Source organism: Cyanistes caeruleus, chromosome 6 (genome assembly GCF_971803275.1).
Source record: "Cyanistes caeruleus chromosome 6, bCyaCae1.hap1.1, whole genome shotgun sequence".
NCBI lineage: Eukaryota > Metazoa > Chordata > Aves > Passeriformes > Paridae > Cyanistes > Cyanistes caeruleus.
The window spans coordinates 64,567,110-64,594,657 of NC_141706.1; the positions used below are offsets into that span (position 1 = coordinate 64,567,110).

A 27,548-nucleotide genomic window follows, 5' to 3' on the forward strand; every position below is an offset into this window, starting at 1 on the left:
GCTGTATAATTTGGGCTGTTTTACAGCAGTCCTGGGATTGACTACTCAAAATCTCTTCATTTGAGAGCACTTGGTAGGCAGACAAACATTTTTTCCCTGTTCTTTTATTTATTTTTTACTTTTTTTTGGTTGGTTGGTTGTTTTTTGTTTGGGTTTTTTTGTTTGTTTTTAAAGGAAGAATAAAACCAGCTGGAAAATATCATAGATTACTGAGCTCTGCTGACTTTCCTGCCCAGTTTGTGAGTTTTATTAACAGCAAGTAAGGGTGTTTTGATGTTATTTCTACCAGGAGGAAAAAAAAAATAATGTAAATTATAAATTATTTAAGTCTTTATTTGACTCTTCTATTGGATGTTTTTTTTTAATCTTTTAATATTCATGTCTAAACTGTTCCTTGAAGCCAGCAGAGCAGAAAAAATACTTGTGTGTATTTAAAAAACCCACGAACTTGGGCTCTTTCATCAAATGGCTGCAGAATTAAGGCTGCAAAAACCAACCCAGCCATCTCCTGTGCCCTAAACCCAGAGCTGTAAGGTTTGCATACACACTCAAGCCTCTTACAGCTCCTGCTCTGCTGCTTTTGAGAGGAGATAGACAAAAAATATTCCAAAAAAGTTAATTACAAAGATGCTGATGGGCTGAAAGCACCCAGCACATGGCAGCTTGGCCTCTCCCCACACTTTTGGAGCTGATACATTTATTTACATTGCTAGATAGTTTTGGGGATGTGTTTTACTGAAATTTCAGCTCCTGCCAAACTGAACACATGGGGAAAACAAAATTTTGAGTATGCATTGATGAGTACTTTTTGGCAAGCAGCCTCATGGCAGCATCTTCAGGCCTGGGACTGGATCATTTAAGGAAGCTCATTGAGAATTCTGTGTAAAATCCCATTGTTTGAGTCAGCCTTCCCCTGCTTGACACATCCCATGGCCAGGGGCACAGGGTGTTGAGAAGACTGTAATCCCAAGCAGGAAGCCTTGAGCAGAGCACCCCTGCTTTGGTTTGGTGTTCATGGAATGATCCAGGTTGGAATTGAGTCTTAAAGATCCTCCAGTCCCACCCCCTGCCATGCCCAGGGACACCTTCCACTATCCCAGGGTGCTCCCAGCCCTGTCCAGCCTGGCCTGGAACACTTCCAGGGACCCAGGGACAGCCACAGCTGCTCTGGGTACTCTGCTCCCAGATGTTTTCCATGGATGCCTTAATCCCCCTCCTTCACCCTCTGCCCAACCTCCAGTTCCAGCTCCCCATTAAGCATGGGAATAATGATTTTCCCTGGGGTGCAGCTCAGCCTTCCAACTGGAGAAGAACCCCCCAAACCCAAGGAACCACAAACAGAGGCTCTTGGAGCTGATGCTGCTGGTGACCCACCAGAGGAGCAGCAAACCAAAAACCATCCCCATCAAGTGACCAACAGGACATCGCCACTTCCACCACCACTGCCACTTCTGGCAGCCCCCTCTGCCCTCCCCAGCAAGCCCCAAACCCCCAGTGGGGTTTCATTTCTCTGGCAGCCCCCTCTGCCCTCCCCAGCAGTGTGAGGCTGCATTTCTGTGGCACCCAAGGAAAATGCCACTTTTGATCCGGCAGCTGCTTTATCAGATTCTCCTTATGGCTGGAAGGAAAACAAAACATGCTGGGAATAACCCTCCAGGAGCATCCCCAGCAGAGGCTGGAGGGCTCTCTGGAGGGCTCAGTGAGGCAGCAGCAGCACGGGCAGCGTTATCAGCACCACGGTGTCCCCAGCCTGGGCTGAGAGAAGATGAATGTCCCCTGCCAATAGCAGCGACAAGGAGCAGAGGGAGGAAGGAGCCGTGTTTCTTGACCTTACAGATGTGTAATAACAAGCTCTATCAGCCACAGCAGTTTGTATCCCAGCCAGGGGAGCCGTGCTGGGTTATTTTCCTCCCTTTGCTGATCCATTTGTTCGCGCTGTCGCTGCCTGAACGTGCTGCAAGCAGGATAAACAACAGCCTGCTCGCATGGCTGGGGTTCCTTCTGCTGTACTCACTGGGGATTTGCATAAAAGCCCAGGCGTTACTTTGGCAAAAATCCATCCCACCCACTTTCCATCTCCTCCTTTGCCCACGTTTTTTTATTTATTTTTTATTTTATTTTATTTTTGTGATTTAAAATTCATTTTTGAGGAGAAGCTTTAAGGCTTTAAGATCTGCTGCTGCAGTTGGGTGTTTGAGTGGTGCCCCTTGGTTCACCTTTGCCCCTCTGTGTGCAAATGTCCTGCTCCAAGTCATGGCACTGCCCTCCCCTTGAGCTTTTCCCAGTATCTTTTATTTTCCCAACATCAGAGCACTTAGGAGTCAATGATTTCATTTTGACTGCAATAAATTTGCTGAAAAATCCAATTCTGGAGGGATCACCATCCCCTCACAGGTTGCTGAATTTAGTGGAGAGTTTAAAGTAGTAAATGAAATGAGAGAAAGGGATAAAACTCCTCCAGCTCTCCTGGGAGGGACTGTGGGCTGTCCCTGAGGGCACTGTATGGGCCCAAAGCTCCTCCAGCCCCATCTTTCTCCAGCACAGTACTCAGGAATTTCACTGACCTTTACATATAGACAAAATAAAATAACATTATTGCATTAAATAACTCCCAGTTAAAGAGAAGGATGAGCATCCTTCTCTTTCATCCTTTCATTTCTTTCATCTCTTTCATCCTCCCCCCACCCCAAACCTTCAGCTGCTGCCCTTGGCCCTCTTTGCTTTGCAGAGTGAAACATGGATGGGAGAGGGGGTTGGGGAGTGTGGGGAGCAGGGGGACCCTGTCAGGACTTTGGCAGCGCCTGGGTAAAACACCAGATAAAACATGAGCATTCACATGGGTTTCCACTGCTCCCACACATCCATCATTGCATTTAATTCATGATTTCCCCAAGCTGCTTAACAGGAATGACCTGTTCTCAGCAGGGGAAGGGTAATTAAAATAAAAAGGAAAAATAGTAAGCATTGAGAAACTCAGGAGGGAAGCAGGGTGTTGATTTTACAATTTCATTTGAAAGGAAGAAGGAAAAAAATTACAGGCCAGGTTGCTCTGCTCCCTCGTGCCCTGTGTGACCTGGGAAAAGCAAAGTCATGAGAGATGTTGGTGCTTTGTGGCTGAAAACATGAACTGGTTGGGTTGTTCCAGGGATGAATAATTTCTTCTGGGGGAAACTTGGTCTGGTGGAAAGCGTCTCTGCCATGGCAGGGGGGTGGAACTAGAAGATCTTTAAGATCTTTTCCAAGCCAAATCCTTCTACAATCCTATGATTTTATGAACTATCAACTATGACTCACTTTGACCGATATTCCCGGATAGTTTTGTACTAAAGCTGCATTTTTTCCAGCAGTGCCCCCAGCCAGCAGAGGTGGGAGAAGCTCCTGGGCCAGGCTTTATTCCCAGGCCGCTTCTCCCATTCAGGATGAGAGACACTTCAACCTTTCTGGTGCTCCAGGGATTGAATTTCCTTCCAAAACCTGAAAATTCAGCAGAAGAGCCGCTTGAAGAAGTACCTGCAGGCCAGCTGAGGTGGTGGCCCTGGAAGAAAATCCCTTGAAGGTGAAAATTTGAGCTCGGCACCGGCTCCTGAGCTGCTTCTCCCTCCTCTGTCAGCAGCAGCCACCTCTCATCCCTGCAGGGGAATGGCTGGGGATGGGTCAATGTTTAACCAAGCTGGGGAGGACATCTGTGAGAGCTGGCAGGGCTCACAAAGATCCCTCTCCAGGTTCAGGGAGGACGGTGCATGAGGGCTTTCCCTTCTCCTCTCGGAGCCCTGGCTCTGCAGGATGGGCCTGAGCTCCTCCAAGGCGCAGCCCAAGGTGACCAGGGTGGCCCCAGGGCCTGCTCTGGGTGCCCTGCCCAGGGAGCCAGGACAGCCCAGCCCACAAAGCCCGGGTGGGACACCCTGGGGAAAGCCCATCTTCCACCTGGAGCTTCCACCCCTGCGGGAGACCTGGTACGGGAGAGCCTCTGCAGGTGAGGGGTCACTGCTGGGACACTGTCATCCTGGGGCTGGGGTCTGCTGCCTGCAGTGTGGGGTGGGTGCAGGGCTGTGCTCTTCTGCATCAGCAGCTTTCTGCCATTTTTGCCACTTCCAGCATCTTTTAGCTTTGGGAAAACTCATTTTTTTCCTCCTCCACCGTTTTGGAAAGCGTCTCAGTCACCAGAGGCCAGATCCCAGCTCCCTGCTGTGATCAGTCTGGAAACAGCCCAGCATCACCCTGGCACCCACCTGTGTGTGAGCCCATCACAGCCCTGTCCTGCTCACCTGCCCCTGTCAGACACATCCCTGGTCAGAATTAGGTTCTGGGCAGGGAAAACCAGCGCTGAAACCAGCGGCAGATTTCCCAAGCTGGGAGCAGAGGAAGGCAGCCTGGCTGGGTGTGCTTCCCTACAAGCAGCCTTTAAACTCCATCCATACCCAAATCCTGCCCAGAGGTTTGCATCCATCTGGAGGAGAACATCCAGCTCCACAACGAGCTGGATGCTGACAAATGCTGCCCACAGCTCTTAGGGGAGTGTGGGGAGAAACATCCATGAAAACCAGTGGGTGTGAGGAAGGGTGGGGCAGAGGGAGGAGGATCTGCACCCCCAGCATCCCCCTCCCTGCTTTTCCATTCCCAAAAAGCAGTTTCTGACCCACACCAAGCAGTGTTAAGCAGCACTGCTTCACCAGAGGCTGGATATTTCCTCCAGGATCATTCATCAGGTGGCATCAGGAAGCAGTGAAAGCCAATAAACCTCTGGAGTGACAGCAGTGACATTCCCAGAACTGAGGTTTTGGGGAGAATACAGATCAGGTCTGGCTGTAGAAGAGCAGGTTTTAAGTATTTCATGAGAGGAAGAATAACCAAATGTTCCTGTTCTGGAAAATTATCACTGGGCATTTAACAAATGCTTGTTAAAAAAATGTGTATTTAAAAAAAAAAATAAAATAAATGTAATCTTCCATTACTTTCCATTTTCAGAAACAAGAAGAGTATGCTCAGGAAAGCTCAGTGAAGTATTAGCTCAAGCTGCTGTCCAAATAAGCAAAGCCTCCAAGAGAATCGGTTTTATTTGGTTTATGAGCGTTCAGCTTGGCTTATTTTAAATCCAGATTCCCCCAGAGGGGAGGATCTGCTGCTGTTGAAGTGCAAGGGTGGAAAACAGGAGAACAGGAGTCACAAGGATGCCTTGGGCAGGGGCTTTGCTCTGGGGGGAGCAGATTTGGGGCCAGGGAGCCCTCACTCCCCAGTTCTGTATCTGCAAATGTCCCACAAGCCACATGCATGCATGGGATGGGAGGGGAAAACTCAAAACAGCCCCAGACACACACAGCACAAACCATCAAACCTCAAAAGGGAGAAATAACTTCCTCAAAGCTGTACCCTTCACCAGGACAAGCTTCTCCTAAGCCACAGCCACTCCCCTGTGCCGTGTCCCTGTTCCCATCTCCATGGGCCACCCCCTCACCTTTTCCTTTCCCCTCTGAAATTCCCTGTGCACTCACTTGCCTGCAGATAGAGGCAATGCTCCATAACCCCCTTTTTCTCTATCAAGCTGCTATTTCACCACCTGTTCCCTGCAGATGAGGTTTGTTTCTCCTGTGCTGGAATTTTTCCCTCCTGTTCCTGTGTGTGTGGAGCAGCCACAGCTTCACTCAGTGGTTAAACATTGCCAGGGCTCTGTAAAACATTTACCTCGTGGAGTCTCCCACATCCCAGCACACTCAGGGAGGCAGAAATTCCTCCCTGTGAGGGTGGGGAGGCCCTGGCACAGAGAAGCTGTGGCTGCCCCATCCCTGGGGCAAGTGTTCCAAGGATGGGGCTTGGAGCAACCTGGGATAGTGGGAGGTGCCCCTGCCCATGGCAGGGGGTAGAAATAAAATTATCTTTTAACCCATTCCATAATTCTGTGGTTGTCTTCTCTCTCTTCTCCAAGAGCCCAGCCTGGTGATCTTGTAAACTGACCTCCAAAATGCTGCCTCTCTTGTTAAATATGGCTATTAAATTTGGCATCAGCTGTAATGTTCTTCCTGCACTTTATCCCCAAGCCTCCTCCCCTGTTAGCTGCTCAGGGCTCCCAGCCCGTGGGTGCAGGAGCTGCTCAGCCACACCTCACTTAACTCCAGGTATAAAATGTCATTTGAATGCACCAGGACAGCCTTTTGGGGTGGATAAACAGATAAACTGTTGTGTCAAAGAAATACTTCCTGCACGTGCAAGTGTTTATTTGTGCAAGAAAAGAACAAAAGGGGCGGTGGTGTCCACCTGAGAGCCCCAGCACAGACCAGAACTGAGCCTGGATCCCACCCAGGCCTGAGAGAAAACTCTGCCTTAATAACTAACAGGGCATCACTGGTGTGTGACACCTTCTTCTGGGCTGGTTTCCAGGTCTGGGGGTGCACCACTCACCTGAGCACAGCCCTCTGACTCCACAGCTCTGCCACACTCAGCAATTCCGCAGAGGCATCGCTCAGTGCCACCAAAAAAATAACAACAACCCAGTCTCAGGGGCTGAGCAGCAGGAAAAGACCCAAACTGTGCCTGTGCCTGACTCTAACAGGGCAGGCAGGGGGAAGGCAGAGGAGATCAGGGATTTCTTGGCCAGCTGATGGTTACAGGGCATGGGAGGAGTCCCTCGAGCACCCAAATCCCAGGGGCTGGGGGAGAGGCCACAGGAGACACAAGAATGGTGATGGTCATGTTTAGGAGCATGACTGGCTGTAGAGGGAAGCTGCAGTGGTGTTTGTGAGAGGTCACAGGCACAGTCACCCCCACTTCAGTTCCTGCAGCCAACAGAACGTTCCATGTGCTACTGCCATGCCCAGACAGGGGTTTCAGTGGGACATGCCAACCAAAAACCAGGGCACAAAGCTATTGCTGAGTGCACCTAAGCAGCTGATCCTCACCCAAAAGTAACTTCATCCATTTCTTTAACCTTCAAGGGCCCCTCTCTTTGAACACCTTGCCAGGAAAGGATGGAGCCAGCATCATCAAGCAGCACCCACCTCGGAGGCCTCAAGTAAGGCGCGTGTGAAGCTCCCTGGGAGCTGCCCTGACTGACCCCTCCCTCCCTGTGGGCTTTTTGGGGACAGGGACACGTGTCCCAGCACCACGGTGGGGGAAGCAAATACCCTACAGCCACACAAGGGGGTATCCTGATTTTGGGTGACCACGAGCTCGTGTGCCCCCAGCAAGGACACGGGGCCACCTCTGCTGGGATGTCCCACTGCCCTCTGGGGTGTCTGGGTTCCTGCAAACCCTGCTGTTGCCACGGGGCCAGTGTGGCCAGGACAGAGGCCTTGGCAGAAAGGATCCAGCCTGTGTCGTGTGGGGCTGCTTTGGGCTCTTCAGGCCAAAGGCAGCAGCTTGGGAGAGGAGATGGAGAAGCAGACAGATGTGCTGTGCACCAGGGGATGGTGAAGGACACAGCAGTTGTTCTGGGTTTCAGGAATCGCTGTTCATGCTCTGCACCTGCCCAAACTCCCTCAGTTTCCCCATCCTGCACTTCTCAGATCTGTTCCTCCCCAAGACCCAAACCCCATGACTCTACCTGACCCAACAGTCAAGATTTTCCTCCACACAAAGGCTACCCTTACAAAACTAAAGCTCAGAAATATCTCCAAATCATTTATCCCCCTGTACTTGGCACTGCTGAGGCCACAGCTCGAACCCAGTGTTCATTCATGGGCATTTCTTCCTCATATCCAACCTGAATCCGCTTGGAACAACCTGGTCTGGTGAAAGATGTCCCTGCTCCTGACAGGGGGGTTGGTTCTTAAAGTCCCTCCCAACTCAAAAATTTCAGGTTTCCATGATTCTGTGAACAACAAACCCACTGGAACAAGGATTCTTTGCTTGAGACTTCCTTGCTGTGATTATCATCTTTTAAATATAATAAAGCAGAGCCACCAAAGGGGGTCACTTAAACTCGCTCCCCTCAGGGCTGTGGCTCGGGGTGACCCTGGTGGCTTCAGAGCTCAGAGGTGTGGAATGATGTGTCCCTGGCCATGGTGGGATGATGCAGCAGTGGCATCTGGATGGAGCCCACCCACACCCTGACAACTTCTCATGGAATTGCAGTTTCCTTCAGAAACCTCTGACCAGCACCGAATTTTTAATTATTGATTTTATTTCCATCACGGCTGTACTTGAGTATTTTTGAGACAGTTAACACTCATTCCAGGACAAAGACTTTGTGAATCCTACCCTGTCCTGTTGCTGTTGCTCTTAGGGAGTGCACACAGCTCCAGCAAAAGCCTTTTTCCCATGGGAATATTCCCAAAGGCAGTGGAGCAGGATGGCGTGGCCTTCTCAAGGACTTTTAGAGGATCTTGGTCAGAGAGCATTTCCAGGCAAAAACCTGTGATGTTCACAAAAACTAAAGGGAAAAGTCGGTTTTCCAGCCTGGGACAGAGCTTTACCCAAAGCCTGAAGCTTGGCTTCCCCAGCAGGACGGGGTGATGAGCTCAGGGATGTGGGAGGATTTTTGCCTTCATCCCACCCTGTGCTGGTGGCCTTGGTGGCTTCCCAGAGCGATGCCAGCCTGGACCACAGCTTGTGGTGTCACATGCTGCCATCTAGTGCCATTTTTCAGGTTCATGTTCAACTTTGTGGGGTTTAATTTTGATGCTAAGAGACGTGCAGGTGGCATTGGGGCTGGTGGGGAATTCTCCCTTTACGTGATGCCGATTTTTCCTTCTGCATTTTTACACAGATCCAAAGCTCAGGATTCGGCAGCAGCTCAGTGCAGACAGTCAGAGACATGTCCCCATTTGTTGGACATTTTTTTGTAACCAAGGAGTTAATGGTGTCCCAAATAAAGTATAAATCAGGTCTTACAAAGTCCTTGATGATGTTCCCTTTAATTTTTATGGAAGCTGTGCTGAGCTCCCCTCCTAGAAGGGAGCTCTAGGTGGAGTCACCACCCCTGGAAATGTTCAAAAATTGTGTGGGTGTGTTATTTAGGGACATGGTTTAGTGATGGACCTGGCAGTGCTGGGATAATGGCTGGGCTTGATGATCTGAGGGGTCTTTTCTAACCTTTGTGATCCTATGAATACCAAGCCATTGAATGACCCAGCAACACCTCAGAGCTTGGCATGGTTTAAGGAGGCATCTTTGCTCCTCAAGATAAAAATCCATGCTCAGGGCAGGCTGTAGAGAAAGTCTCTGCCTATTTTCACCAGAAAAGGAACTTTGTACCATGCAGAGTTTTGCAGAGAGAAGTCTTACTTAGGCAAATGTAAAGACTGGCTGGACAGAGGGAACGATGCTCTAGGTCTCCTCTAATTGGGATCTGCCCTTTGATGACCTGATAGGATCCTTAAGATTAAATTATGACACATCTGCACGCTCCAGCTTTGCCATGAAGCAATCTGAGCTGTGGTTTGGCTTCACTCTGCTCCAGGATGGAGCTTTGGGCACTGTTGGGGCTCAAACAGAAATACCTGCAGGGATGGAATTGCTGTCAGACTGGGGCCTTGCTGCTTGTGCTGCAAGGCAGAAGATTTCCCCAGTTTTGCCCACTCCTGAGGGACAAAATGATGCTCATTTCTCTGAGATGCCAAACTCCTCCCTGTATCCCAGGCAGCTGGGCCAGAATGGGAGCTGGGAATGTCCAGGTAGTTTCATACCTGGTTTTATGATCCTGTGGAATGAGAGATGCTAATTATAAATACTGGACTTGCAGAGGCTTGAACCTGCCATCCCTCCACAAGCCATCGCTCCTGCCAAGCCCTGGAGTCAGCGAGCAGTGGCTGCAGGCCCAAAACCAAAGGTAAGCACAGGAGTTTGTGCCCTTCCATAAAGGGGAACCCTCCATTCCGGGCTGCAGGCTCCTTTCCCTCACCCCTGGGCCCCCTGAAGGGCAGAAGTTGGTATTGGCTGTGCTCCTGTCCCTGGCTGAGCCCAGGACACTGAGCTGAAACGTTGGTGTGAGGTGAGAAGACCCAAAATAAGGGGAAAGCTTCCTGATCTCCAGCACGAGAGTTCCCTGGATGAGATGCACCTGCTGAGCCAGGACAGTAGATGTTTTTGAGGCTGAAAGTATGAGAGGCACGTTTTTAAATGACTTTCTTGAGCACCCATCACTTGCAGTTGGTGGAAAGAAGGGAGAGACCTTCTCGCTCTCCCTGACAGGACTTGGAGCCAGGCAGGGCTCAGGCTCTGCTCCCAGGGAACAGGGACAGGACAAGAGGAAATGGCCTCAACTTGTGCCAGGAGAAGTTTAGATAGGATTTTAGGGAAAATCCCTTCACTGAAAGCATTGTCAGGCACTGGCACAGCTGCCCAGGGCAGTGTTGGAGTCCCCATCCTTGGAAGGGTTTCAAAGCCGTGTGGATGTGGCACTTGGGGACAGGGGTCAGTGGTGGCTTTAGCAGTGCTGGGGGAACAGCTGGCCTCTATGATCTTAGGCAGCTTTTCCCCCCTTAACAACTCCATAAGTCTGATTAAAAGCTGCAAACACCGTGTGCCATAAATACCCCCTGCAGCCCCAAACATGCCAAAGCCATTCTTCCCTTGGGATCGTGAGATTATCCCAGAGAACCCACCCAATGCAGTAACACCTCGGGGGGCAGGAGCACGAATACATTGTTTTGAGGAGGTTTTTTCCCCTCCTGCCCCAGAGCTGTGGGATGAGCTGCAGGCACAGTGGGAATCTGTGATGAATCCCTGCGAGCTGGCTGCACAGGGAGATGCTCGCTGCCTTTATCCGTGAGCAACTGAGGGGTTTGAGAGCTGGTGGCTCTTCCTTTCTCTTTCAGAAAGTGCAGGTGTATTTATTTCCACCCTTAAATACCTTGTAGGTGCTGGAGAAGAGGGGGCAAAGCCTGAATCCCCTCCCTGGCAGGAGGCAGCACTTGCACAAGCTTCAGATGCTGGACTTGAGCCGCAAGCGACGAGAGGTAATGCCAGGATGGATTTGGGGAGGAGATGGGGGTGTCTCTCCCACGGACCAGGAGGCTTCAGACCTCTTGCTGGGGAGGTGAAAGGAATCATTCCCTGTGTCTCAGGCAGAGGGCTGGTGGGGAGCATCCCCAGGGCTCCTGTGATCAGTAATTACCCGTGATTTTTCCAGCGGTTTGCCCTCATTTGGCCGTGACTCACGGAGAAACCAAAAATCCCTGTCCCAGTCATGTTCTGTCATGCACCCAGCCTGGCAAATTCCATTTGCTTGGGTTAAACCACTCGACTGTGCAATTATTTCCAGGGCCAACCCCCTAATGCTGTGCCACATCGAGCTATTAAAAGGCGTTCGCTCCTCTGCTGCTTGCGTTGACAACTCATTTGCAAACCCAGGCGGAGCTGAAGCGGAATCTCCACAGGGAGGCGAAAATCAATAAGCAAAAAATCAAGGAATTCAGCCCCCAGGATGTCCTTGACAGTCCCCAGAGAGCTGACAGCACCAGAAGCCCAGACCCTGTCCCTGCTGAGCACAGTCAGCATTTTCATCAAGATGACCCTGGTAAGTGGAATTATTTTCCAAGGCGATGTAAAACTCACCCAAAAGTCACCTGGAGAAGTTTCCCTGTGGAAGATTCTTCCAGTGCTCCACCTCCTGCAGGGATAAGAAGCAGGTTCAGGGGGGAAAAGGCTGTGTTTGTACAGAGAGCTCTCTGGGGTAAACGTGCCACTCACTGAGGCTGATCACTTTTTGGGTTTAGGGTTTTTTTCCCCACTGTCCCTACAGAAGGGGGAAGTGGATCTCAGCCACCTCTTCATCCTGGCCTGTCCAAGGCACGAGCCCTGCCCTGCTTTGCCTGCACGTGGCAACCTTTGGCACAGGCTGGGAATGTGTCACTGAGGCTAGAAGTGCTTTAATCAGTGAAAAACTTGCCTGAAGGTGAACTTTCACCAGGAGGAACAAACTTGACTTCCATTCCCTCGTGGTTCTTCACCTCTTCCCCCTGGGGATAAAGCCACATTGCCAGACTCTAAAATTTCACCAGATATAATCCTGGGTGTGTTACACCTCACCCTGCCCCAGACGTGGGGTCTGGTCCTACAGGGAGCTCCCAGGATTTTCCTTCCGTGCCTCCAGCTGCCCTTTGCCATTTCCAGCTCAACTCCAGCTCTCTGAGCTCCACAAAACCACGGTGTTTTATTCTTTTCTCTCCCCTAGGAAACTCGTGGGGTGGGGAGCTCTCCAGGCAGCCTGAGAGGGCTGAGCTCTCTCCAGACAGGAGGGGGAAGGCTGAGCTGTGGTTCTGCAGGGAGCCAGGGGCGAGGGATCTGTTCTGGGACTCCTCCAGCACAGGCTCCGAGGAGCGCGAGAGGGAAGAGAAGATTCACCGCAAACCCACGCTCGTGAGGACCAGGACAGAGAGAGTTTCCCTCTTTGATGACTTCTTTGACAGGGATTTCTAGTGGCATGGCTTGGGATGTGCCAAAGAAACGAGGCCCAGCTCTGGAGGGGCTGGAACCCCCCCAGAGGGATGGGCTGAGGTTGGAGACAGCGCTGTGGAATTCCTGTGAGCACGGGCCAGTGGAAAGGACATCTGGAAACGAGGAGCTCACTGATGTGGGGTGAATAAAAACCCTCTGGGCTGTGTGGCTGAATCAAAACATCAGGGGGAAGAAGCCTTGGATGGAGCAACAGTGAAATGGGGGTAGAGAGGAGGAGGGGGCTGGCAAAAACAAAATAAAACCAAGCAGAAGCTGGGGAAGTTCTGGGTTAACCCCAAATATTAAATTTCAGCTGAAATGAAACGTTTCACTTGCCTTTGAGTTACTCAATCTTCCTGTTTAAATTGGGGTTAACCTTTTTTAAACCACAAACCCGAGTTCAAAATGCAAGGGTAAAAAAAGATTCGTTTAGAAAGTCTTTAAATTAAATTTTTTTTGCATTTCTAAAATTCCTCTTTGACTTCTGTGGCTTTTTTTATTTTTTAATTTCCTCTCCCCCCACCCTGCCCTGGACACAGAAATATATGTACTTTCTTCAGAACTAATCTACAGATTTATATCTAATCTGAAAAATCTGCCTTTGGTTCAGTTTTTTTTCCCCAGTTCAGGATTCAGTGCTGGAGAGTGGATGATGGAAAGGGAGAAATCTCCATCTTTTCCTGCAGACACTCTCCCAGGGATGCTGCTCAAGGCTGCAGCACTCACCAGGAATTTGAACAAGCTGCCCTGTTGCAATCTGACATTTCCAACTGTATTGAGAAAGATGGTTATATGAGGGTGTCTGATCTATCAAAAACAATCTTTCAGTTTCCTTCTCACATCAACTGTATTTTTATCAAATTATCTCATTTTCCTTACAAAATAATTTGTTACCTGAGAGAGAACTTCACCCAATTCTCCTGTCTCCTCTCTGGTTGTCCCTGGAGCTCCATAAAGGCCACCAAGTTTGTGGATTCAAAGCACTTCTATAAAAGGAGATTCCACTTAAATATCACACAGATATTTTAACGTGGTGAACTGGATTTGTTGGGGTCTGGTTAAACACAAGGGAGCAGCCAGGTGTGATTTCCAGCAGCAGTTTTGCCTCTGTTTGAAGCTGCAGAGCTGACAAAGAAGAGCTGACAAACTCTTTGTTGTAGATACATATATTGTTGGTTTTTCTCAAATATTAAAATGAATGTTATGTGTATAAGAATGAAAATTTTTGTTGTATTAATATAGTTTTCTTTATTTCTTTTATTGATGAAACTTAGAAATAGTGGTATAATACATATATGTTAAGCTATGACATAGCATTAAAACAAAAACTACTTTTGTCTGTATAACCCAAAGGCTGAAAAAGATAGCTGGAGACCCTTTTTTTCTTTTGTAAACTATCTTATCCAGATGAACACAGCAGTGACCAGAACTCTGGGGGAGGAATTTATTGCATTTCTGGTATCAGGGAATGTAAACCTCAGTGGTGCCAAGAGGATTGATCTATTGGGGAGGGGGCAAGAGAAAACTAAACAGAAGAACACCAAAGATCCTAAGAAGAATGTCTGAATATGTATGAGAATTTATGGATATGTAGTAGGGTTCTGTTTTTAAGGGATAATCCTTTGTTAGTAAGGTGTGCTCTCTTGGCTGAATGCAGAGACACCTGGCCACATTTGTATACTTTACTTTATCTTTTTCTCCTAATTGTTTTTCTATTAAACTTTTAAATTCTATAAAAATTATGTGAACCTCGTTTTTCACACTCTTCCTTGTGCCTCCTGCTTGGCTCCCTCCCTTCCCACTTGGTCTTTCCAGAACTACCAGGGAACAAAACCTCTGCAGCTCAGCTCCTTTGCTGCAGGGCAGGGATTCCAGCTGTAACAAACATCATCATCACCACCACAGCCACTTTCAGCTGGAAGGAAACCTGATGCTTTCATTTTTCAAGCCAGAATAAGAAGATCTAGAGTCAATTCTCAGTTACCAGGATGAGCAGGGTTTGGGCAGCTCAGGACAGATGGAGCTTGTCCTGCATCCCTGTCCCAAACCTGTGCTCCTTCCCACAGAGCTGTAGTGATGTGTCTGCACCCTCAGATTCCTGATTTACACAGCCAGAAGAACAGGAGACACATTTTTACACTTATTTAAGGGAATGAGACACCCATGGCTGACTCACTTTCACCAGTATTTATCTTTATTGAAAACCCCAGGCAGAGCAGGAGCTGGAAATCACAGTCCAAGCCCCAAATCAAGCTGGAGCCTCCAGCCAAGCTGCCCAGGACTGAGCTGCTGTGTCCTGATTTCTCCTCCTTTTGACATCCCTAAATGTATGGCCCATTACAGAATGTCCACATGCTCCGTGGGGCAAACTGCACTTTGGGGAAAACCCACACACCATGTGGGATTTCACCAGAAAAACACAAAACCAAACCCCAGCACAGGGAAGGAAGAAGAAGAAGAGGAATCATGTTAATGAGGGGAGCTGATCATGGCTAATGAGTCCATGTCTGGAGTCTGTTTTAAAAATGCCCTGAGAACTTTACTGATCAACACAGACATCTTGTGTGAGCTGAAAATATCGTGAGAGCTTGGAACTCGGTGTTGAGGGTGTGCTGAAAAGGTCAATGATTTAATGGGCTGGAACAATTAATCTGGCACTTGTCTATACACCTGTTCTCTTAATGATGTGACACATCTCCCTTCTGTGTTCCCATCTGTCAACAATTAAGCTGTAATTGGTGGAAATGCAATTTATCTCAGACAGAGCTGATAAGTTTTCCAATAATCGTGTTGCCAGCCATGAGGGAAGAGTGCTGCCCACGGAGAAGTGCCTGTGGACCACTCAATCCATATCAGAGACTGCAGAGAAGACTCTCTGAACATTAATTTATCAATCTGCAGCGTGCAGAAGTTGCTTGTACGGAAGGGATAAAATCAGCAAACCTGCTCCCATCACAGGGGGAATGGCTTCCTCCTGGCAGAGGGCACGGTGAGGTGGGAAATTGGGAGGAATTCCTGGCTGTGAGGGTGGGGAGGCCCTGGCACAGGGTGCCCAGAGAAGCTGTGGCTGCCCCTGGATCCCTGGAAGTGTCCAAGGCCAGGTTGGATGGGGCTTGGAGCAGCCTGGGATAGTGGAAGTGGGATAGTGGACTCCATTCTTTGAGTCTATGAAATTCCTCTGGTGCTCAAAACTGTTTTTCTGTGCTGTTGATTGTATTAATCCATCACAACCTGTAGAGAGACAGGTGACATCTCCTCCTCTGCTTTCCAACATCCTTCCAGACACTGGAAATGAAAACTTTTTCTTCCTTACTAAAGGTGAAACACAGACTTCTCTACAAACTGCAGAAGGTGTGGGAAGGAAAACCCCAACCAAGCTCCCACAGTGAGTGTCCTGCACCTCAGCAGTGGAGACTTTAGAGAGGCTTTCAGCTGGAGTCCTTTGGAGGCTGAGCCATCACAGCCAGCTCTAGAGAGGACACAGCTCTCCACTCACCACATCTGAGCACACACAGCTTCAACCCCACAGAAACCAGAGCCCCTCACCCCCCTGAGCCTCCCCAGGGATAAAAACATCTTTCTGTGGCTCTCCCACACTACCCAAAGCTTTAAGGCAAGGCTGGACCCTTCCTGCAGGGTAGAGGAGTCTCCACACAGGAGCTGTGCTGGGGCAGGAACTGCTCAGCCCGGATTGAGCACCAGAGAATTCAAATGATTGTTTTTCACCAAAACGGCAAAGAATGGAGATTTTACACAGTTAATGATGTGGGTGTGGATAGCAGCAAATGGTACAGCCCAGGAGATGTAGGTCAGATAGATCCCTGCCCCAAAGGACATTTGATCTCCCCAGGGAAATGATTATAGGATGTTTTTGTCAGTACAAACATGGCCAGAGCAAGCCAAGTTCTTCCAGCTCAGGATTAGCTAAACCAGTTTTGCTGAAATGTTAAATAAAAATGATAATGCTCAGCCTGAATCTGTACCAGCCTGGCAAAATCATTAGCAATTAAATGTGCAATTTATAATAGGAAATGTCAATGAATTGTACTTCTGTATTTAAAAAAGGAGCTGGGGTTGCTGTAACACCTCTGTTATTGTTCTTGAGAAAAAAAAAAAATAAAAATTAATTACACTTAGCAAAGAGAAGTGTTAGGTAAATAAAGCTGAACAAAGCCACACTGTAACTGGATCTCACTGACTAGTCTGGATTAATGGGATTTTCTAACCTCCCTGGGCTCAGTCCCACCTGGTGCTCGGAGTATTTGACCTCCCCAGGAATGTGAGTCTTCAGCATCACATAACATCCTCCTGCCCCGATGCACACAGGCATTGAAAAGCAGGGGAAACCCCACCATCTGAGCCACTGGGATACATCCAGCAGCCTTATTAAAGCCTTTATCTGCCCTGCCTCCCTGGAAGGTGTGTGACAGGCGACTGGGATTGCTTCAATCTGCTTACACAAAGCTGCAGAGAAAAGCCCCCAAGAACAGCGACTTGAGCAGCTCCGTTTCAGGCTGTACACGAAGATTAAAGTCTTATCACCAGCTTGAAAAAATACCAAGCGTGGCAGGTTTTTGTTTGCCTCGCCAGGTATACTCAGACTGCTCTGTGACAGCACAGCCCCAAACCTGCTGCTTTCCCACGCCCTCACAGCCTCCAGCTTTCTTCAAATAATTCCTGAGCGAGGTCAAGCAATGGCTCAAGGGTCCTCTGATGAGTGAAGAGGAAGGAGGCAGCTCCTGTTTGAGCCTCTTTACCTGCTCCTGGATTCTGAGATGCCTCTCCCTGGCAGCAGTGCTGGTGCAGGGATCCCTGTCCCAGTGGGAACACAATCCATCTCCACTGATGCCCCAGGCTGCCCTCAGATCCCTCCTGCTCTTCAAAGAGATAGCAAAAAATATTTATTTCTTGCTTTGCACAAGGGCTGTAGCTTTTTGCCACCTACTGACACGTTGTGGGAACAGCTCAGCCAGAGAATTCCTGCAGGAAAGCTCAGCCCTGCCCGGGCTCTGGCTGAGAGGGACAGGAAAATAAAACCAGGAGTGAACGGGGAGCTGGCTGCACTGCCAGGAGAGCAGCACTTATCCCACAGAATCTTAGAACATCCTGGGCTGGAAGGGACTCACAAACATCATCAAATCATCATCAAATCATCATCAAATCATCATCAAATCATCATCAAATCCAGCTCCTGGCCCTGCACAGACACCCCAACAATCCCACCCTGTGCCTGAGAGCATCATCCAAACCCTCCTGGAGCTCTGGCAGCCTCAGGGCTGTCCCCATCCCCTGGGGAGCCTGGGCAGTGCCAGCACCCTCTGGGGGAAGAACCTTTCCTGAAATCCAACCTAAACCTCCCCTGGCACAGCTACAACTCCTTTGGCCCAATATCTGACTGGTGCTAGCTGTAATTCTCTTTGTCTCAGCCTTTGAGCACCTCGTTTCGTCATTCCAGAGAAGAGGAACCTGTGAGAAATCATTCTTCCTGCTGGCAAAACCCAGCCTTGCTTTCTTCCCCTTCTACCTTGCCTCAGTTCACCTAGTTTTTTCCCTTTTCTCTCCCCTTAAATTCCCTTTCTGGCCAGGCTGGATGGGGCTTGGAGCAGCCTGGTTTAGTGGAAGGTGGTTGGATTGATGGTTGAATTCCAGCTCCTGCCTGTGGCAGGGGGTTGGAATTAAAGGTGATCCTTAAGGTCCCTTCCAACCCATTCTGGGATTCTGTGACATGAGCCTTTACCAATACAGGAGATACCTGTGGGAATTAGAAAATCTGGGGGATCCTCCATCTGCCCAGAGCTTCTCCCATTTTTTACTCCATGTTTTGTTCATTCCCATCAGCGCTGATGCTCCCTCTGGGGGATGGGGCAGAGCAAACCCTGCTGTGCTCCTGATCCAGCCCCAAATTTCCCTGCTCCTCCTGACACCCAGCTGGCATTGCTGCTGATAACCACCCTGGTCAGTGCTTAGCTGCTGATCCTCACAGCCAGGATTTAACATCCAAAAATCCTTCATTTCACTCTATTAAAATGTTAATAACCAATGAGAAAAGAGGGACAAAAAGGAAAAGTTTTGCAGTCACCCCTTGCAGGTGCACATTTCTAATTCAACCCTGAGGACCAAGCAGTTGTCTCTCACTGGTGGCCACTCGATTCCCAGCTCCAAAAAAGCACCCAAAACAACCAGCATGGCTTAGGACTTCCACAAATTCAGGCTGAGCTTAAAAGCCAGGCATTACTCCTACTTAACACACAAACCACCTCCTTCAGTTTAGCCAAGTTGACCTAAAAATACAGCTTTTTGCCACACAAAGATGCCTTTCAGAGTTGCTGGAGCTGATTTTTTTTTTTTTTTTCAGTGTTCTTCTTAGGAAAAAGCTTCTGAAGCTTCATTTGGCTATGCTGCACTACACAGGGACTGTGAGGCCATTGCTGCTGCCCTGGGATGGGGATTGATAAAATAAGACAATTTTCTGCAAAATATGTCTGTAGGTCCTTGCAAAAAAAGTGTTTTAAAAATTCTGCTTTTGCCTAAGAATCTTCCACTCTTAAAAAACAAATAAACAGAAAGGGAACCAAGATTAAGAGCAGGGTTTTGGTTTGGGATTTTTCTCTGGTTTTCATTTATTGGAATCCCACTATTCAGCCACAACAAGTTATTGCTGCTATTTTTGTAAAGATGATTCCTAACAATGATCTGGCAAGATATTACTAAAAGTAATCACAAAAATGTGGCAGAAAATACCATGCTAAAGCTAGAGAAGGAAAGAAGGAGAATAAAGAAAAAAAAAAAGAGAAGGTCTTCTCTCTGTAGCAACATTTGCTTTCAACTTGTATTTTAATTTGCCCTAATATCCTCCTAATAAAACTCCCCTGGTGCAACTTGAGGTGATTTCCTCTTGTCCTGTCACTTGTTCCTGGGAGAAGAAAACCACCCAAGCCTCATTTATATCTAGGGGTGTCTTCAGGCATGAACAAAATTATCCATCTCCTAGAGAAAGAGTGTGGTGGGGAGTAAAAGTCCTGGTCCTGCTGGTGCTGGAGTCTTGGACAGCCAGATGGGACAAAAATTAGGGTACATGGGGCTGGAGTCACTGCCAGCTTTTGCCTCAGCAGCCAAGGGTCACTGTTCTGACTTATTTTCCCAGCTCCACCCTGGGAATCATCCCTGGAATCTTCTCCTACCTTCTTCCCTCCTATCTGTGGGAACACAGATATAAATCTGCACATAATATGAAGTTATCCCTAATTTTTTCCCTCTTTGGTTGCAGCACAGTGAAGAGTTTTCTGATCCAGGTGTTTAAATTAAAGGAGTCCAGTCTTCATCTGTGTAAAAAAGGGGAAAAAAAATTACAAAACACTAAAAAGATTTTTAAAAACCCAACAAAAAACCAGAGAAATATATGTCTGAGTTGGAATTAGGTAGCTGCAGAGAAGGAAAAGGCTTTTCCTTCTCAGCAAGAAAAGTCATGTAAGTGGTTATGCTGTGGAAATAATTAAAATGAGTGAGTCCTTACCTCTTCATTTCCCAGCTTTTGAGTACTTGAATTGTGTACCTGACGTTCTAGTTCAGCACAATGAGACCTGGCTTTGTGCTCACACCAGGAACTGGGGAGGGACACTGAGATGTGGAGCAGGGATCTGTGAGAAGAAAAACCTTTGCAGAAAATCAATCTGAGCCCAGATGTGTCCAGCTTCAGGGAAATAACACCTGCCCGTGCCACCCTTCCTGTTTGCTGTATGGAGAAAAGTCACTGGAGCCCCTCTGCTCTGGAGCCAGGCTGGGAGAGCTGGGAATGCTCACCTGGAGAGGAGAAGGCTCCAGGGAGAGCTCAGAGCCCCTTGCAGGGCCTGCAGGGGCTCCAGGAGAGCTGGAGAAGGACATGGGACAAGGGATGGAGGGACAGGAGCCAGGGAATGGCTCCCAGTGCCAGAGGACAGGGATGGATGGGATATTGGGAAGGAATTCCTGACTCAGAAGGTGATGAGGCCCTGGCACTGGGTGCCCAGAGCAGCTGTGGCTGCCCCTGGATCCCTGGAATGTTCCAGGCCAGGTTGGATGGGGCTTGGAGCAGCCTGGGATAGTGGAAGGTGTCCCTGCCCATGGCAGGGTTTGGAATGAGATGATCTTTAATGTCCCTTCCAACCCAAACCATCCTGTGATCCTTTGGGGTTCAAGGGACTCATGGTCACCAAGGGCTGCTTTTGAAAGCGTGGCTCTTCTGACACAAACCTTCCACAGAACCTGTGAGGGCACCAAAATCTGGCTCAGTGTCCCAAAGCACTTCCCATCAGACAGCTTCTGTCTGAGAGAAATAATGGAATGCTTTTAGGGCAGCTTTTTCCCTGCAGTCACCTCCCTTCAGTGTCAGATTTTGCCAGCCAGATGCAGATTGCCATGAGTCAGGTGTAAAATCCCCCTCGGGGTTCCCTGTCCCTGCCTGCTGCCACCCCCAGCTCCCAGGCCCCTGGCTATCATCTTCCATCCCTTCTTCCATCCCTTCCCTAATGGCCTGCTTTGATGTCCAGGTGTAACAGGATTCAGTGGTGCTGATTTCACTGATTAACACGCAAATCACGCCCGGAGACTGGATGCTTTCTGCAATTAATCATCCTCTTGGCACATTTCAAAGAGCCCAAGAAAAATGATTTAAGAAAAAATACCTCAGACAGAAAAACAAGGCAAATAACTGCCCCCAAACACGTGAACAACATCAGCTCAGGTTTTCTGCTGATGGTTTTCCTCAGAGCACAGAAAGCACCATCACCTTCTCTGCCAGGAGAAGGAAGGTGTTTGGTGACCAAATAAATGCACAGGAAGCCCCTGACCTTGAGGAAACATCCCTGCTTTTAGAGGACAGGCAGTAACCCAACACCTGGGGAAGCAGCAGATTCCCCACACAATTAAAGCCTGTTAACATGAAACCCAGCCTCTCATCCCAGCTGGAGATCTGGGGTTAAATGTGCTGGGAGAGCAGAGCCTGGTGTGAGAGAGCAGCGTGGGGTTTCTTCCCATCCCCTGAGGTGGCCTTCTCAGCCCTGAGCGGGTTCCTAACTTGCCACACCTTCTGCTGCAGTGAAACTTTTCCTAAAGATTCATGGATTGGAGCTTCTTTCTCCCTCACAGCCAGTGCATCTCTCCCCACAGTGTTTTGTGGCAGAAGTACTCGGACCAGGGCTCAGTTTCAGGATGAAGCTGATGAGGAAAAGCTGTGGCCACGGGGAGGGCTCTGAGGGATCCCTGAGCATCCATCTCCCTGATGTCAGAGTGGACATAGGTGGCTCAGAGGGATGCAGCTCACACCTCCAGCCTTCAGAAGAAAAAGCTTTTGCACAAAATTTTCATTGTTCCCCTCTCGGTGCCTGGCCAGAAACCAACAATAACCCCAAAAGTGTTCAAAGGACACAGAAAGTGTAAATGAAAGAAAACAGCAGCGTTTCCAAATGGAAAAATGAGCATTTATCATTCCAGGTAAAGCTTAAGCTTGTTTACCAAGATGGATCTGGCAGATGTGATTAACTCCCTGCTCTCAAACATGAACATTTGTCTGCCTGCTTACACCACCCCAGTGGGGGCTCAGCTCTCTGCTGAGCACCCCTGGATGAGGAGGAGATCCTTCCCTGGCTCCGTGCATGCCAGGGGTGTGGTGGACACAGAAGTTGGGAGCAGCTTCTGCAGAACTCCCTCTGCTTTCCTTCTCCTCTGGGAGAGCCTCCACTGCCACACCAGCCTGGAGGAAATAAAATTAATCACAGGGGGCTGGAAAGCCAGAGGCTGAAGGGCAGGTGATTGTGTGATTGTGTTCCTGGAGGAGGTGGACACAGGAGCAGGGGTCAATCTGGGTTATTTTATAACTGAGTTGGAAGCTGCTCCATGGAGCAACACACAGGGCCAGGGCTGCCAGCGTTCAGCTGGGAGCTGGAAGAGGTCACTCATGGTGCCTGAGCTGCTCTCCCAGCCAAAACACCAGGGTCTTCCTCTCCCTGCCCCCAGCTTTTCCTCTGCTAGCTGAACCTTGCTGGGAGCTGGCTCAGTTTATCACCCTGGCAGAAACACAGATGTGTTTTTGCTGAGGGACGCAATCTTCTCAGAGGAGGGCACACACCTGCTGCAGACAGGGCTGCTCTTCCACCCTGTTTCTGTCTCTCTGTAGGCTCTGGTAGCCCATTCTGCACCAGGAGTTTGTTTTTTTCATCACCTCTCAACCTGTTCAGGTATCTCCTTCTGGCCACACGAACTCCTCAGCTGAATGAGGAGCTGCCCTTTCACAGCAGACCCTCCTGATCCCTCTGCAAGAGGCATCACGTTGTTGTCATGCTTTGCAGTCCCAAATTTTCTGTGAAATCCCCCTCCCAGCCCCCCAGAGTGCCCACCTCCATGCATGCAAGAGACACTGGGGATGCTTCACTAGCTTCACACCTCTGATTTCCCATCCCTGGCACTCTCCTCCTATCCCTCCCCAGGTTTTATCCCACCTGCGTTACCCCACCCTATTTCTTCCTATCAAGGAAGAATCTGTTCCACCAGGCTTGCTTTGCCCCAGCTGTGTAAAGCACATAAAAATATGGAGAGTTTTGTGCCCTCTGCCCTGTGACACTGCTTCATCCATCAGCACAGCCTTGCCTCCCTGCTTCCCCCCGTGTTTCCTATTAAAAACCAAGTGGAGAGAATAGACCTGTGCATCCCAACCTTCTCTTGCCTCATTTCTATGTAAAGCTCTTATCAGCAAGCCCGAGCTGCTGCTGCTGCTGCAGATTATTCACCCAACACAGACGAGTGGGATCACCCAGGCAGTGGTGGAGCAGGCTCCCAGCAGAATCCAGATGCAGATACTCCAGATCTTCAGGAAGCAGCCTCATGGTACTTGTTGAACCACATAAAGAGCACTGTGGGGCACAGCTGTAGGAGCCAGAGGAATGGAAAAGCAGCTGGAAGCTTTCAGAAGGAGAAAAGCCTTGCAGTAAATTTACTTCCGAATTTGATTCTAAAATTGACTTCCAAAGGTGGCCAGGTTGTCACATGGAGCAAAAAGTGGCTGCTCTGGATAAACCATTTCCCTTGAAAAGACAATTCCTTTGTATAGAGTCTGTATCTTGAGATTTTTGAGTGAATACCATGCATTGAGAGCAACAATGTGGAGAATTGTGGAATCATTTAGGTTGGAAAAGCCCTCTAAGATCATGCAGTCCAACCAATTCCCCCAGCACTGCCAAAGCCACCACAAACCCAAGTGCCACATCCACGTGGCTCTGAAATCCCTCCAGGGATGGGGACTCCAACACTTCCCTGGGGTTGACAATCTTTCCAGTGAAGAACTTTTTGCCTGTATCCAATCCAAACCTCCCCTGACACGATTTGGGGCCGTTTCCTCTTGTCCTGTCCCTCGTGACCTGGGAGATGAGACCCCAGCCCTGCATCCACGTGTTCACAGCCAAACCAATGCCAACCCCACCTTCACTGTCTGCAGGCAAAAGGGTGAAATTCTTGCTGGGAAACAGAAGCAGAAATGTGGGAAATGTCCAGGATACATGGGGATATGACTGTGGCTGTAGTTTCATGGCCAGGGGGTCGTTCTGCTCTCACTGCTGGAGAAGGGGAGCCGTGTCCCAAGGCAGTGTGGCTGTGATGTGCAGAAGGGATTTACAAGTGCCAGTTCAAGCTTTGCCTGCTCCACAGAGGCTTCAGAGAGCTGCCCCAGCTGAGGCAGCTTCTGGTGTAGCTCTGTTTCAGGAGGTGGTTTGCTTTATTACTGTTTTGTCAGCTGTTACCTACTGTGGTTCACCATTTCCCCCTCAAGTCCCAGTTTTAAGGAAAAATTCAGTTTCTGTTTGGCAAAGCAAGGCGGGCTAAGCCTCGAGCCTCACCTGAGTCACAGGAGTCACAGGCCCCATCCTGTGTCAGGAGCAGCTTTAAGGATTAATCCCTGTGGCTGCAGAAAGTCCCCAGCAAAAACTGCTTTGGCTCAAGTCCATGAGATCGGGCTCCTGTAACAACCAAGTGCTGACAAATGGTAACTCCCAAAGCAAATCCTGGCCTTGCCCTTCTTTGTGCCTTTCCCCTGCCTTGTGATCTGGTGTTTCAAGCTGGATGATGCTTGTTCAGGTCATTCTTGTTTGCACAGAGAGAAGAAAAGCATTGAGGATGAGCAGATTTCCTAAGGATACCACTCCTGCACATCCCAAGCCTCCCATCTGTACAAGGTTTGGACAATCCATGTACTCCAAATCATGGTGACAGCACTTGCCTCTGAAGAAGCAGCAGCTGATTTCCAGAATTCATGAATCCAAGGGATTCCAGCACACCCAGCCTCTCCTGCCTCAGTTTCCCCTTCCTCCTCCCTCTGAGGGCTCCTCCCCATCCTGTCCTGAGCCAGTTTGCCCGATGCTGACTGACAATCATCCAATGCATGCTGGCAGAAAGGAGTTTTGGGGCTGGATACAACCAAAAGAAACCCCAGAAAATTATCTTTGTATTTCAAGAAGCAGAAATTTACAGCTTAAAGAAATCTAAATCTCCATGGAAATTATTTACCAAGGAAAACTTACCCACAGTAACCCATCCTTTGAGTGTTAGAACAGCTTGAAACTAAAAGTTTGCAGAGCTCAAGCAGGAGGGGAAGAGGGATGAAGCTGGAAAAAGATCATTAAGAAGACATTTTAAAAATGTTTTTCCGGAATTTGATTTTTATTTCCTTGCCTGGACTAAGCTCTTCAGCTGGTGAGGAAAAACACAGAAGTCAGTTGCAGGATCTGTGAGAAATAAAAAGGGCTCTTTCTGTAGGTTCAAAATGTTCCTGGGATTTTGAGGCTGAAAGTTTTCCGAGAGCACTTCTTCCAAAGGGCTTTCCAAGAACACACAGTGAACTGCAAAACAATCTCACAGAGAACTACAAGATTCCTGCTGGAGAGATAGAAAAGTTATTTCCACATGGACATAGCCAGAACATTGACGTCTGACATTTCAATAAATGTATTTTTGGCCTATTTTGACACAGTACAAAGGACTGAGATTATAGAGCCCAATGCAAGGCAGCACCTCTGTAAATGTCTGCTCCATATTCCATTTATCAGTTTATAAATGGAGCCATTGGAGAAATCTCTGCTTCATTGACAGCCCAGAGATCGCCAGATTTTCAATTTCCCTTCAATAAAACTGAAAAATAAAACCCCAAGGAGAACACTTTCACTTTTTAATCATATCCAGGCCTGTTTCCTGTAATGAAGAACTACTTTTCCAGTCTCAAGAGAGCAATTCTTTGAATGTCACTTTCAGACAGCGAGATAAAAATCTCTGCTATTTGCAGGAGAAGGCTCCGACTGCCATTTGTGGCTTGAACCACTTCCCAATTTATTTACTTTCTGAGGCTGTTTACATTTTCAGGCAGCCCCGCTCACTCATCCCTAACAAGTTCAGTTTATTGCTGCAAGAAACGCAGCCCTGTGCCAGCCACAGGAGAGACTTCGGACCTAAGGACACCCAAAAGGATTTTGGATCAAGTCACTTGAGTAAAAAAATGTGTGGAAAAGAAAGAAAAAAAATTAAAAAATGCCATTTTCTGGTGAATTCTGTCACTGACCAGCAGCAGGAGCCATGGAGAGTGCAAGCCCTTTGTTAGGGCTGAACCTGAAACTGCTTTGCATCCCTGGAGAGCTGCAGGACTCCCAGATCAGCACAGAGAGATGAGAGAGAAGGACATCCTTAATTTGTCTGAAGAGCAGCATTTCCTCTTCATATAATTATCTCCTCCAGCAAAGCCTCCTGCTCGGAGTCAATGGGGTTGGAGCACACTTAGCCCAATTCAGGAGTGACACATCAACCCCTTTCATCAAATGCATCCAACTCTGAGGGCTCCTTTGTTTGTTCTTGCTGATATTAAAGACTAATTTTGATTTAGACTGAGAGCCTTTTCCATCCCTCAGGAGGGAGCCGTGGCAACATGAGAGTATTCAATTAACTGTGCTCTAAATTACTCATGGAAAGGAGTGTGTTCACATGGACAGGGCAGGGATTTTAGGGTATTGTCTGGAAGGGAGTTGCATGGCTAATATAATAAAAGTATTCAAAATAATATATATATTAAAAATAATATATATTAAAATAATTAATATAGTATAATATAGTATAATATTGTGTGATATAATATAGTATAATAATATAATATAGTATAATATAATATAATTAAATTATTAATATAATATAATAAATATAATAAATAATATATAATATAATATAATATAATATAATATAATATAATATAATATAATATAATATAATATAATATAATATAATATATAAATATATGTTTTCCAGGAGCTGGGCTACAATGATCTTTATGGGTCCCTTCCAACTCAGCTTATTCTATTATATTATTATTATTATTATTATTATTATTATTATTATTATTATTATTATTATAATATAAATAACTTCAGCTTTGCATAAATCTTTCTTACTTTAGCAAAGCTGCTTGGTCACCTACTTTTACAACCTTCCTCTTAACTGGTATTTTACAAACAACAAAAAAAGGAGCAGCAGGTGGCATCTTGTTACAGATAGAAAGCAGAAACCAGTTATTATTAAGCTCCAACATTCAATCTTTAGCCACCACCTCCTCTTTGTCACCTTCTCTCTGTCTTTGCACCTGGAGAGAAGCATTCATTTCAGCAGAAAGTAATTTTCCTGTCCTGCTTTTGCTTTATTTTTTTTTAAAAGGAAATGCCCCAACTCAAGGCAATAGCTGGTGCAGAAAATAGGAAAAACACCTCAGAAAAGAAGCTGCTTAGGACACTTTTTGCTGATGCTCTCAGGGTTCAGTTTTGATTGTGATAGATGATTTCTGAAATCCAGGATGGAACTTGTGATGGATGCAGAGCTGGAATTTAAATGTGTCTCTCACCTGGAGGTTACATCCTCCAGCCACCTGCAAGGGCTGAACAGCTGGAGAATCATTCACTAGAATAACAGAATCATGGAATGCTTTGGGTTGGAAGGGACCATCTCTTTCTAACCCTCTGCCATGGCAGGGACACCTTCCACTATTCCAGGGTGCTCCAAGCCCTGTCCAGTCTGGCCTGGAAAACTTCCAGGGATGGGGCAGCCACAGCTGCTCTGTGCCAGGGCCTCAGCACCCTCAGAGTCAGGAATTTCTTCATCATCTCCAATCTAAACCCACCCTCTGTCAG

At 48.0% G+C, this 27,548-nt stretch overlaps 1 protein-coding gene and 2 long non-coding RNA genes across 4 annotated transcripts; 2 read left to right on the forward strand and 1 right to left on the reverse strand.

Annotated features, from left to right (window-relative positions):
• Positions 1-3,710: 3,710 nt before the first annotated feature.
• CCDC198 (coiled-coil domain containing 198) lies at positions 3,711-16,628 on the forward strand. Its single transcript, XM_023927310.2, has 6 exons — positions 3,711-3,973; positions 6,927-7,003; positions 9,674-9,760; positions 10,791-10,889; positions 11,284-11,449; positions 12,107-16,628. The coding sequence occupies exons 1-6, from the start codon at positions 3,784-3,786 to the stop codon at positions 12,349-12,351; spliced, it is 864 nt and encodes a 287-aa protein (XP_023783078.2). The 5' UTR covers positions 3,711-3,783; the 3' UTR covers positions 12,352-16,628.
• Positions 16,629-18,958: 2,330 nt separating this feature from the next.
• LOC111929681 (uncharacterized) lies at positions 18,959-22,814 on the reverse strand. Of its 2 annotated transcripts, none has more exons than XR_002864796.2 (3): positions 22,740-22,814; positions 19,883-20,006; positions 18,959-19,691 (listed from the first exon to the last, which is right to left on the reverse strand). It is a non-coding gene; the product is annotated as an uncharacterized LOC111929681 (long non-coding RNA). The 2 variants fall into 2 exon arrangements; XR_015288053.1 differs by lacking the exon at positions 22,740-22,814 and adding an exon at positions 21,195-21,699.
• Positions 22,242-25,552, forward strand: LOC147652779 (uncharacterized). The gene is made up of 2 exons (XR_015288055.1): positions 22,242-23,326; positions 24,488-25,552. It is a non-coding gene; the product is annotated as an uncharacterized LOC147652779 (long non-coding RNA).
• The last annotated feature ends 1,996 nt before the right edge of the window (positions 25,553-27,548 follow it).

Coding starts and splice junctions, on each gene's coding strand:
- CCDC198 (XM_023927310.2), top strand. CDS start 3,784: ATGGGCCTGAGCTCCTCCAAGGCGCAGCCCAAGGTGACCAGGGTGGCC. Junction 9,761..10,790: donor CTGCAGGCCCAAAACCAAAG/GTAAGCACAGGA, acceptor AATACCTTGTAG/GTGCTGGAGAAGAGGGGGCA. Junction 11,450..12,106: donor TTTTCATCAAGATGACCCTG/GTAAGTGGAATT, acceptor TCTCTCCCCTAG/GAAACTCGTGGGGTGGGGAG.